Raw genomic sequence first — 12,606 nt, 5'->3', positions numbered from 1 at the left:
TTATAACACAAGTAACATATTCATGTATTCAATCAAATTGAGCTAGTAATATATACATAAAAAATATACAAGATACATGGAATTGTGCCTACCCTGTTATTTACAGAGACTGGGTTGTTTACAGTGGCTGGGTTGTTTAGAGGCTGTGAGAAACATTACCAACACCTTGATCTTTTATTATTCTTTTTTGTATTATTTGATATGTAATATGTTGTGTCTGCTTAGCTCTGAAGTAAGCAACAGCCGTGGCTAAAGGTATTGACTTTTCTGTCACCCCTTCTTTAGGAATAGATGCACCAATCCCACTTCTACAGGACCTAGTGTAAACATATGCTAATAGAATGAATGATACAGTGCATAAACCTATAGGATCACAAAATCTGTTAAGCGGAACGACACAGGGGAACCCAAGAGCAGACTCAGATGAGGAAACAGTGATGAATGAACCAAAATATGCACAGAGAGATATGGAGTGCAGATCCGGGGTAGCTCGGATGAGTTACAGAAAAAACAGATGTGTAGACTGAGGTTGGAGTTGACTGAGTAGAACAGGGTAAACAGGTCCTGAGGGGAATCCAAGGTAGTGGTGGTGAGTAAAATCCAGAGCAAGGTAGTTGGGTGGTGAGATATGGAACAGGAGACAGATGCCAGAGACAGAGCAGTAACTGCAATGAGAGGATAAACGGAAACAGTCACAGCAGGTTAACAGGATCTTGCGTAATAATAATTGGCACAATTGGCCCAACATCGTCTGGGTTTGGCCGGGGTAGGCCGTCATTGTAAATAAGAATTTGTTCCTAACTGACTTGCCTAGTTAAATAAAGGTTAAATAAAAAGAGATGCCCTATTGTTCTCCAGCAGTCACAACAGATAAGTCCTATTCCAATTGTGATTTACTGACACACATGGTTAAATGTCCATAGAGAACACCAGTATGATTGGTGTCCCTGGAAAAAATATAAAATAATGCTTATATAGCACATGACCATAACTCCACTGATTAACAGTCTTTCCCATTGATCAGATCAAGCTGGATAAATGCCCCAGCTCTTGTCCTTTTAGAAACAGACGCTTGTCACTTCAACTCTCATCACAAAGGTAATACCCTTGTGTTGGGCGAGTGCACATTCCATGGCTGAGATTGCCCACCTTCTACTAGGTGTCATGGTTGCACCCACTAATGTTTTTATGGTTGCACCCTATTGGTTGTTTATCCCTCAGATTAAAATACCCTGAAATGACTGGTAAAGCATTCTGGATTATAGATTTGCCCTTGGTGACGGGAAAAGTGTCTGTGAAATAGGTCAACCAGAGGGCTAGTAAATATGTTTTTGTGGATACGGGATGTCGCCTTCAGCGTCGGGAGACCAATCCAATGTACAGGTCTCCCGGAGTGAAGAGGCTACAGAAAACGTTGATGTTTTGAGCTTATGCTGTCGCTTCAATGTCAATATTCACATGTTGTAAGGGGTGCATTGCATTTATTGTGTGTATGACTAAGCCTAATATATGTCCATAAACCATTTCATAAGCATGATCCAGACGGTTATTCTCAGTTACTTTGTTTCCTCATCCGAATTTCCATAACATCATGACTTGGGTTCCTATCATAAGTAAGTTGTTATAAATGTCACCAGTGTGAAGAGATTACATTTCTAAAAGCCTGTTTAGGTTCATGGCAGACATGGACTAATTAGGTTATCCACTCCCCATAAATCCATTAGCCTACTCGTCTTTGGCTTTCATAGTTTCATGCAGTAACCTACTAGGCTTTATCTCCATGCACTGTATGATTCAGTATAGGATAGTCCTCTGTTATATAATCTGTAGTGTGAGGCAGCTTGAGGTACAAGTACACCACCTGGACAGGACACTAGTCTGTCACAAGGGCTTAACCCCAATCCATCTGAGCGCCAGGCAGAGAGACATCGAGTCTTTGGTATGAATTTACATTATGCTGGGAAACTCTTCAAAGCCCTATAAAGTATAGCAATGCCAAAATATGATTAGTTAATCAAAAGCTGTCATGTTTGGTATTAGTTTGCCTTGCATTTTGTCCTGGAACCTGTGAGAAAGAGCACATTTGCTGAAAGTAAAGTTTCACCCCGCGTTTCACCCCCCCATGTGACCCAGGGCAACCTCTCTTTTCAGGGAATATAAAACTGGTGCTTAAATGATAGCTATGGATGGAGGCAATAGCCAAGTTGTTTCTTATTGACTTTCTTTCGACAAGTTCAAGGCGTATGAGAACGGGATATGCAGTGGACCAAAGCTAATCGCCACTTTCAGAGACTTTAGAAAAAGCTACAAAAATAAGTTGATAGGAGTGAAAAGAGCAAAACAGCTGATATATTTGTGATAGCTTACACATATCATATCACATCACAGACCTGCTTGGCAGAATACTGAAAGTCGGTCAAGCTTTCTATAGAAAAGGTCAGATATGCTCTAAGAAAACACACCTGCTCCAAAAGGACGCACATAAAACAGAGCATAAAACAGAGAACTATTTGAACAGACTATCTGCTTTTTCATCATCCCCAAACGAAACTAAGGGTGTAATCATAATGATACATAAGAAACTCAAAATCCCCATCCTTGGTAAAGGCGAAGACCAAGAAGGCAGAATCACTTTCCTTAAATGTATCCATAATGGAAAGAAAATGGCCTTTATTAATGTGCCTGCTCCAAATTCATATCATCTTAAGTTTGTAGATTCTCTGAACAGCATGTTGTTGGAATTAACTGAATTCCAACTGGTTATTGGGACAGACATGAATGCCATTCTAGGGACAAATCTAATAAGACCATCTACAATCTACAGGCAACCAAGGTTCTCCAACATATACTCTCTGATTATAACCTCATTGATGCCCGGTGAGCTCATAGCCCTAAAGCAAAAGAGTACACTTTCTATTTAAACCAGCACAAAACATTCTCCAGAATCGTACTCTTAGCTACTACTCTTGTATACTCCTTTATTTGATTTAATCAAGAAAATAGAAATTCAGCATATGAACCTATCTGATCATCATGTTTATTACTGCCAGCTACATCCTCTATATCAGAATCTCCTTAAAGAGCCACAAGATGGCGCTTCAATATTTCCTTACAAAAAAACATACTTTCTGTCAACAATTAGAAACGGAATTGAATTAATTCAGAATGATTTAACAACATTTTGACTGGAGCCAAATATGCCCTACCTAATACCTCTCAAGACCACGATGGAGGGCTCCATCCTAATAGTTTCCCATTTGAAATATTTGGGAATAGATATATTTCCTTCCACAAATAAAACCATTGCCAGAAATGTTAACAGAACACTCAAATCAATTCAATCCGACATCAGTAGATGCACTAATATCCCAGTTGCTGAATAATTAACCAAATTAACTATTACATTGACCCCCCCCTCCATTTGTTTTGTTTTGTACACTGCTGCTACTCACTGTTTATAATCTATGCATAGTCCCTTCACCCCTTACTACATGTACAAATTACCTCTAACCTGTACCCCCGCACACTGACTCGGTACCGGTACCTCCTGTGTATAGCCTCGTTATTGTTATGTTGTTATGTTACTTTTAATAATTTTTTCCTTTAGTTTATTTGGTAAATATTTTCTTAACTCTTCTTGAACTGCACTGTTGGTTAATAAGGGCTTGTAAGTAAGCATTTCACGGTAAGGTCAACACTTGTTGTATTTGGCGCATGTGACAAATAAAGTTTGATTTGAAGATTTGGCATGGGTTCCCAGATCCTCAAAACGTTCTACAGCTGCACCATCGAGAGCATCCTGACCGGTTGCATCACCGCCTGGTATGGCAACTGCTTGGCATCTGACCGTAAGTCACTACAGAGGGTAGTGCGTAGGGCCCAGTACATCACTGGGGCCAAGCTTCCTGCCATCCAGGACCTACAGTATATAATAGGCAGTGTCAGAGGAAAGCCCTTAAAATTGTCAGAGACTCCAGTTACCCAAGTCATAGACTGTTTTCTCTGCTACCGCACGGCAAGCGGTACCGGAGCGCCAAGTCTAGGACCAAAAGGCTCCTTAACAGCTTCTACCCCCAAGCCATAAGCCTGCTGAACAATTAATCAACTGGCCACACGGCCCCGTGTGGCTCAGTTGGTAGAGCATGGTGTTTGCAACGCCAGGGTTGTGGGTTCGATTCCCACAGGGGACCAGTACGGAGAAGAAGAAAAAAAAAGAAATGTATGCATTCACTATTGTAAGTCGCTCTGGATAAGAGCGTCTGCTAAATGACTAAAATGTAAATGTATGTAAAATGTAAATGGCCATCGGAATATTTAAATTGACACCCCCCACCTCCATTTTTTTGTACAATGCTGCTATTCACTCTTTATTATCTATGCATAGTCACTTCACCCCTACATACATGTACAAATTACGTCAACTAACTTGTACCCCTGCACACTCTTGATACCGGTATGCCCTGTATATAGCCTCGTTATTGTTATGTTATTGTGTTACTTTTTATAAAAATACATTTTTAATTTAGTTTATTTGGTAAATATTTTCTTAACTCTTCTTGAACTGCACTGTTGGTTAAGGGCTTGTAAGTAAGCACTTCATGGTAAGGTCTACACTTGTTGTATTCGGCGCATGTGACAAATTTGATTTGATTTAAAGGACTATCCGAACCAAACTTTTAAATATATTTCCAGGCACTAGCAATGCCTTGCGATCTGGAGGGCAGCCTTTTGCATCCCCCCCAATGGTACAAATGTGGAATCCATACACTTGCCGATATCATGGACAGTAATGGTTTGAGAACATTCCAAGATTTGAAAGACACATACACATTAAATTATCTGGGCTCCCGAAAGGCCTGATCTCTATAATATATACACTTTTGATAAGCTCATTCTGAGTTATCCATTAAAAAAAGTATGGTCCACAGGTCTAAGTGAATTTGAACAACCCTTTACCTGGAACAGAATATGTTTACAGACTTTATTTAACACCAAAGAAAAGTTTTACGATGAAATTGGTCCCAACTGTTCACTGTGTCCCCTAAATCAGGCAGGCACATTCCTTCATATGATGTGGGAGTGCCCTGCAGTTAAATGCTTCTAGGAAAAAGTTATCAAATTAATTTCGAAGTTCTTGAATGTAAATATTCAATGTGTTGCATCAGGTATGTTACGTAATGATGGCTCCTTGAATCTCAATCCAAGACGATTACTACTGGCAGGCAACACCACCGCACAACAATATGTTGGCTCTTAGATGGCAATCACCCCACTCTCTCCCAATTCGCCAATGGATAATAAAAGTTAGAACATTCAAATTATCTACAGTGAGAATGAATGGCGCTAGTCAAGGAACAATTGAGGTTTGGGACAAATACTGTACTTGACTCTGTAAAGAATCATTTCAGCTAAACCCCAACACACACAAATAACCAATCTGTAAATCCCAACACATACATACAAACAAAAAAATACAAAAACGTTGGTCACAAAAAAGAAAAGTCAGATATGGTAATTCAGGTATTGACATGGAGTGAAGTAAAGATGGTTTAATGTAGAAATGGTTTGAAAAACTGGATTTAAAATAGACAGACTATAGACTACACACCAAAAAAATGCTGCAAAAATATTATAGGAAAATGTACAATTGCTGTGTACAAACTTAACATGATGAACAGGAATTACATTTACTTCCATGAGTGGCCAAAAATAACTATATGAAAGCCACACCCGTAATAGGCCACGCCATCTGAAAAATAACCTATGGATTACATTAAAAAAGACCGAACTGCTGGTGAAAAAAACAACAACTGATGGTTAAATTAACCCATGTTTAGGTCATCCCATTAACCCAACATGTTTGGTTATTCACACAACACAACTGTCTGGGTCAAAACAACCCAGTGTGTGTTCTGTCCACTATTTAACCAGCACTGGGTTACCAAATAACCCAAAATGGGTGGTTTTTAGCCCATCATTTTTTTCAGTGTATGATAGACTGTGATACAACATCATAATGTTGTTGTTTTTTATAGCAGAAGACTGATGTCCAGTTTAATGACATTATGACAAAAATAAATCTCATCCTCATACCTATGTTCAGTATACCCATACCTACCGGTACCTTCAGTTGACTCCTCCCCATTTCCCACCACTACCATTCCAAACAGTGTGCTTATGACCATGATGTGCTTCCCTGTGACTCAGTTGGTAGAGCATGGTGTTTGCAACGCCAGCATGGTGTGTGCAACGCCAGGGTTGTGGGTTCGATTCCCACGGGGGGCCAGTACAAAAAAATGCATGAAATGTATGCATTCACTACTGTAAGTTGCTCTGGATAAGAGTGTCTGCTAAATGCCTGAAATGTAAATGTAGTAGTCATTTTCTTCTCTCTCTGCCATTACCACATCGTCAGGCTCTCTCTCTGCCATTACCACATCGCCAGGCTCTCTCTCTGCCAGGCTCTCTCTCTGCCATGGCCACATCACCAGTCTCTGGTGGTAAATGTCACTGAGCTTCATGCCCCAGATTCCTAGCTGACCTAAAAGCGAAGGTGATCGTTTCTCAGCTCTTGCCTTTTGAAGCCCACCCCATTAGTCTTATTATAGATCTGAAGAGGCTGTTGAACTGGTTCAAACTAGGACTTGCCACCAGCTCCGACTGGTGACTCACTGGAAAACACTCTGTAGCCAAAAGATTCAGTTAAGATAACCTTAAGGAATGATAAGGGGTTTGAGCCACAGACAGTGCTTAACTTGGGCAGGCACTCACCGGAGCTCAGTACCGGCACCTCAGTGTTTCTACTGCTTGAGGTCCTGCTCCTCTTTATAGAATATTAGCTCAAAAGTATTGTATCAAAAGTATTGCACCTTAAATTTAAACAGTACCGGCACCCAAATGAGTACTGGCAGCTGGCAACAGGTAATATTATCACCTTTATAAGTGGTTAAGAAATGGCTTCATGTTTGTGCTGCATTATGGTTAACCTTGGAATCTATGGCCAACATTGAGTAATATAAGCTTTTTTGTCACTATATAAATAATTCCTAGATGTTTGTCTAAAGGCCCTCTAAATGGCTTTATGCTTAGATGTCTACTAGACATTTTCCTAATAATAGCTTGATGTGTGATGGAATGGCTTCCTCTGTGGAGATGTTTAGACTCAAGGGAGATGTGCCATCTGCCAGTTCCTTTTCATTTCCCTACCACACTCTAACTGTACAGATATGGCTGAGCAAACGCCCTCTGAGAATTCTCACTCTCGGTTTACCGCTCAATGAGAGGGCCATTAGTTGTGTTGATGTTTCTAAAGCCTGTTGCTATGACTACTCAGGTGGTCTCTTAGTAGGATTGTTTGGTGCAGGCATGTTCACGTCAGCGGTTCTTGACAGGCACTGTGCTACTGTGACATTGGAAAGAAGTCAAGGAAACATGAGTTTGTAATGCCTGGTTCCGCTTAGCAGGTGGGAGAAGACTGGATGTGTGTGCATGAGGTTGGGGTACTTCACCTGGGTTGTCAGTGGTTAGATGAGTTTGTTTTAAGTGGTTATAAGAAACCTGAATAGTGTAATAGTGTACCGTGAGTTGAACGTTCCAAGTGAACACGCTGTGCATAACAAGTGAACAGCAACTTGGTTGTATACGGTTGGTTTGAGTTTGAACCCAGTACGTTCAATAGACCTCACTATTAAACTGACAATAAGTCTTCTGAGGAAAGAGCACCTGCCGCAATACAAATACAAATCAAATCACATCAAATTTCATCACATGCGCCGAATACAACAGGTGTGGATCTTATCGTGAAATGCTTACTTACAAGCCCTTAATTAACAATGCAGTTTTAAGACAATAGAGTTAAGAAAATATTTTCTAAATAAACTATGGTAAAAAAGTAACATAGTAAAATAACAATAATGAGGCTGTATACAGGAGGTACCGGTACAAGTCAACGTGCGGGGGTGCAAGTCAGTCGAGGTAATTTGTACATGTAGGTAGGGGTAAAGTGACTATGCATAGATAATAAACAGTGTGTAACAGCAGTATAAAGACAAAGGGAGGGTCAATGCAAATAGTCCGGGTGGCCATTTGATAAATTGTTCAGCAGTCTTATAACTTGGGGTAGAAGCTGTTAAGGAGCCTTTTTGACCTAGACTTGGCGCTCCGAATTATTTCAGTCTCCTAAGGGGGAAAAGGTGTTGTCGTGCCTTCTTCACATCTGTCTTGGTGTGTTTAGACCATGATCGTTTGTTGGTGATGTGGACACCAAGGAGCTTGAAACTCTTGACCCGCTCCACTACAGCCCAGTCAATGTGAATGGGGACGTGTTCGGCCCTCCTTTTCCTGTAGTCCTCACAATCATCTCCTTTGTCTTGTTCACGTTGAGGGAGAGGTTGTTGTTCTGGCACCACACTGCCACGTCTCTGACCACCTCCCTATAGGCTGTGTCATCGTTGTCGGTGATCAGGCCAACCACCTTTGTGCTGTCAGCAAACTTAATAATGGTGTTGGAGTCATGCTTGGCCACACAGTCGTGGGTGAACAGGGAGTACAGGACGAGACTAAGCACGCACCCCTGAAGGGCCTCCACGTTGAGGATCAGCGTGGCAGATGTGTTGTTGCCTACCCTTACCACCTGGGGGCGGCCCGTCAGGAAGTCCAGGATCCATTTGCAGAGGGAGGTGTTTAGTCCCAGGGTCCTTAGCTTAGTGATGAGCTTTGTGGGCACTATGGTGTTGAACACTGAGCTGTAGTCAATGAACAGTATTCATACTGAGGCTATATACAGGGGGTACCGGTACCGAGTCAATGTGCGGGGGTACAGGTTAGTCAAGGTAATTTGTACATGTAAGTAGGAGTAAAGTGCATGCACTCTGTACCATGCCAAATCAAATCTAAAATGTGATGCAATATGATTGGATTGATACAAGATGTTGCGTCAGGGATCACAAAGGTTCCCCTCCAAGGACTCTCTTTGAAGCACCTCAGACTCATTGACTGATACATATCTCTCTCTCTCTCTCTCTCTCTCTCTCTCTCTCTCTCTCTCTCTCTCTCTCTCTCTCTCTCTCCCCGTCTCTCTCCCCGTCTCTCGTCAGATGTACATCCAGACAGCCACGCTGACCGTCTCCCTCAGCCTGAGCGCCTCCGTCTCCCTGGGACTGCTCTACATGCCCAAGGTCTACATCATCATCTTCCACCCAGAGCAGAACGTCCCCAAGCGCAAGCGCAGCTTCAAGGCCATTGTCACTGTCGCCACCATGACCAGCAAGCTGTCCCAGCTAACCTCCGAGCGACCCAACGGAGAGGTGAAGACCGAACTCTGCGAGGGCATGGACACCAGCAGTGAGTATAAAAACGTGATCTGATCCCCTTCTTAACATATTATACCAGGAGTTCCAAACTTTTTCACACAGGCCTGCCTTCCAGCATTGGTGAACATCCCGCGCCTCTCCTGTCTCTTTCTATGGGCACAAGCACTTTTCATGACACAAATATGTCACACCTCTCTTGTTGGTGTCACCCCACAGTTTGGGAACCACTGTATTATACAACCACCCCCATTTTTTTTTTTTTTTTACCAATAATTGTATTTTTGTGTAGCTTATGTTAGTTACAAGCACAGGCTTGGCAACAGGCTTTGGAATTTCTACACACAGTAAAGTCAAGCGCAGTTCCTCAGCTATAGCTGCAGTATCTGAGATATCGTTGTTGAAATCAGCTTGTTGAAATTATTTTGTATTTTCTCATCTACGATAGTTAGAAAGACACCTGAGAACTGATTAGGCAGAACTGTTCATCGCTCAGATTTAGACTTTAACCTTTCTGGGCCTTTCTGAGCCCGTCTGCAGAAGTTTCATACAAGCAAGCAAGCATCCAGTTGTTTACTTATCACGATTGTGCTGACTGCACAGGTTGATCTCTAAAACTTTGTTGCTTTTTTCCTATGTATGGCAACTTCTCCAATTAATACATTAATACATCTGGAAAATTCAACTTCATTGTGAGTGATTAATAATCTCACATAGCCAACTGTACTAGTTTAGGTCGCCGGTAGAAAGCCATGGTAGCCTCAACATTCCCATCAAGACTGTTCGGTTATGGGGTAATGCATTGAGGGAAGGAATGCAAGCCATACAATTAGTACAGAGGGAATCACTACACTCTAGGAAACTAACATCTCTATTGTTTGTCTTTACAGTGCCATCATCCAAAACAACGTATGTCAGCTACACCAACCATGCCATTTGAAGAGAGAAGCTCTGAATAGAGGATTACTGAGGAATTCCACATGCAGACTTGGATGTGTCAGATTCACACATGACAGGGCCTTCAAACAAGCATGAGACATTGATATTGATCAGAGTCAAAATGATGTCTGAGAGGGTGGCAGCCAAAATAAATATGTCTGCTCTTTCATGTTCACAGACAGACCTAATGGGCCTGTTAGAAGCAGACAAAAAATATATATGGTCAGTAAACAAACCATCCAAGAGACTTAACGAAAAGAGGATGGTGAACAGAAGAGGAAAACGAAACCTAATTTAAAAGATAATTTAAAAATACATTGTTGGGATCAACCTTGTTAGTTGTTATTCTAATTGTACGTATTTTGTGGTTGTGAAGATTTCAAATTCTTGTCTCATGTCGTCTGACCTGCATTACAAGATGAGTCTGTCTGTATCGGCTAACTAAATCGTAGCCTTGAGTTGTAAAATCTGTTAATGACATGGTTTAAGCATGCACATTTTTATACAAATACTTTATTTATAATAAAGGAATGTTTTGGAAATGTTTAGCATTGTTGGATGTGTATATGAGGTAAAAAAAACAATACTGAAAAAAACTATAAACGCAACATGCAACAATTTCAAAGATTTTAGTTCATATAAGGAAATCAGTCAATTTAAACCCTAATCTATGGATTTCACATAACTGGGAATACAGATATGCATCTGTTGGTTACAGATACCTTAAAAAAAGGTAGGGCGTGGATCAAAAACCCAGTCAGTATCTGGTGTGACCATTATTTGCCTCATACAGCACCACACATGTCCTTTGCATAGAGCTGTTGATTGTGACTTGTGGAATGTCCCACTCCTCTTCAATGGCTGTGCGAAGTTGCTGGATATTGTTGGGACCTGGAACACGCTGTTGTCGATCCAGAGCATCCCAAACATGCTCAATGGGTGATATGTCTGGTGAGTATGCAGGCCATGGAAGAACTGCGACATTTTCAGCTTCCAGGAGTTGTGTACAAATCCTTGCGACATAGGGCCATGCATTATCATGTTAAAACATGAGGTGATGGCGGCAGATGAATGGCACGACAATGGGCCTCAGCATCTCACCACGTTATCTCTGTGCATTCAAATTGCCATCGATAAAATGCAATTGTGTTCATTGTCCGTAGCTTATGCCTACACATGCCTTAACCCCACCGCCACTATGGGGCACTCTGTACACAGCATTGACATCAGCAAACCACTCGCCCATACAAAGGCATACACGTGGTCTGCGGTTGTGAGGCCGGCTGGCCATACTGCCAAATTCTTTAAAACAATGTTGGAGGTTTATGGTAGAGAAATGATCAATACATTCTCTGGCAACAGCTCTGGTGGACATTCCGGCAGTCGGCATGCCAATTGCACACTCCCTCAAAACTTGTGACATCTGTGGCATTGTGTTGTGTGACAAAACTTCACATTTTAGAGTGGCCTTTTATTGTCCTCAGCACAAGGTGCACATGTGTAATGATCATGCTGTTTAATAAGCTTTTTGATATGCCATACCTGTCAGGTGGGTGGATTATCTTGGCAAGGAGAAATGCTCACTAACAGGGATGTAAACCAATTTGTGCACAACATTTGAGAGAAGTAAGCTTTTTGTGTGTATGGAATATTTCTGGAATATTTTATTTCAGCTGATGAAATATGGGACCAACACTTTACATGTTGCGTTTATATTTTTGTTCGGTGTATAAGGGTAAGGTAGTGCGGTAGGATTTATGTACAGTAGTTTGCCTCAGTTTAGATGGAAGTGATATTCAGTGCATCAACAAGTCCTAACATTTATGTGGTTGCCTTGACACATCAAAAATATACTTGGCTGTACTAACTTGAAAGATAATCCCTACATTTACATGCCACATGCTTTTGTGTGCAAGTGCGGCAGCTTTTTCTTAGTAATGTGGCTGATATTAAAAATATGTCCGCAGGGTGCACAAAGCAAAGACATGTTTAGCACTCTACTCATTTGTGCTATCTTGAACAGGGTAACAACATAATGCAACAATAACGATAAGAGAGGAAATCCGAAACGGAAAAGTAAAGAATGTTGCAATGCTGTAGTAATTGCAATTGAATCAAGGGACCACTATAATGCTTGAAGAGACTTTCCAACCAAGTCACTTAATTGGATGAGTAATCATTTGAACGAATGCAATTCTGACACACCTAACAGAACGTACTACAACAAAACAAAAAAACTCCCTGCACAGTACTGTATCTGCTTTGCTACGGAATGAGAAAACCAGTCAAGGGAATCAATATAGCTGTTGGAACAGGCAAAGCAAGATCAATACAAGCTGCAAGTGAAAACTCCTCAACC

At 41.3% G+C, this 12,606-nt stretch overlaps 1 protein-coding gene across 1 annotated transcript in view; it reads left to right on the top strand.

Annotated features, from left to right (window-relative positions):
• The window catches only part of grm8b (glutamate receptor, metabotropic 8b), a 240,733-nt gene extending 229,986 nt beyond the window's left edge, over nucleotides 1-10,747 (top strand). The window contains exons 10-11 of the mRNA XM_014170001.2: nucleotides 9,096-9,342; nucleotides 10,199-10,747. Of these exons, the coding sequence (XP_014025476.1) occupies nucleotides 9,096-9,342; nucleotides 10,199-10,248 (297 nt within the window). The 3' untranslated portion in view covers nucleotides 10,249-10,747. The remainder of the gene's footprint in view (nucleotides 1-9,095; nucleotides 9,343-10,198) is intronic.
• The last annotated feature ends 1,859 nt before the right edge of the window (nucleotides 10,748-12,606 follow it).

Source organism: Salmo salar, chromosome 23 (genome assembly GCF_965601325.2).
Source record: "Salmo salar chromosome 23, fSalSal1, whole genome shotgun sequence".
Classification (NCBI taxonomy): Eukaryota; Metazoa; Chordata; class Actinopteri; order Salmoniformes; family Salmonidae; genus Salmo; species Salmo salar.
The sequence above is the reverse complement of the archived record's forward strand: the minus strand, read 5'-3'. Positions and strand labels throughout refer to the sequence as shown.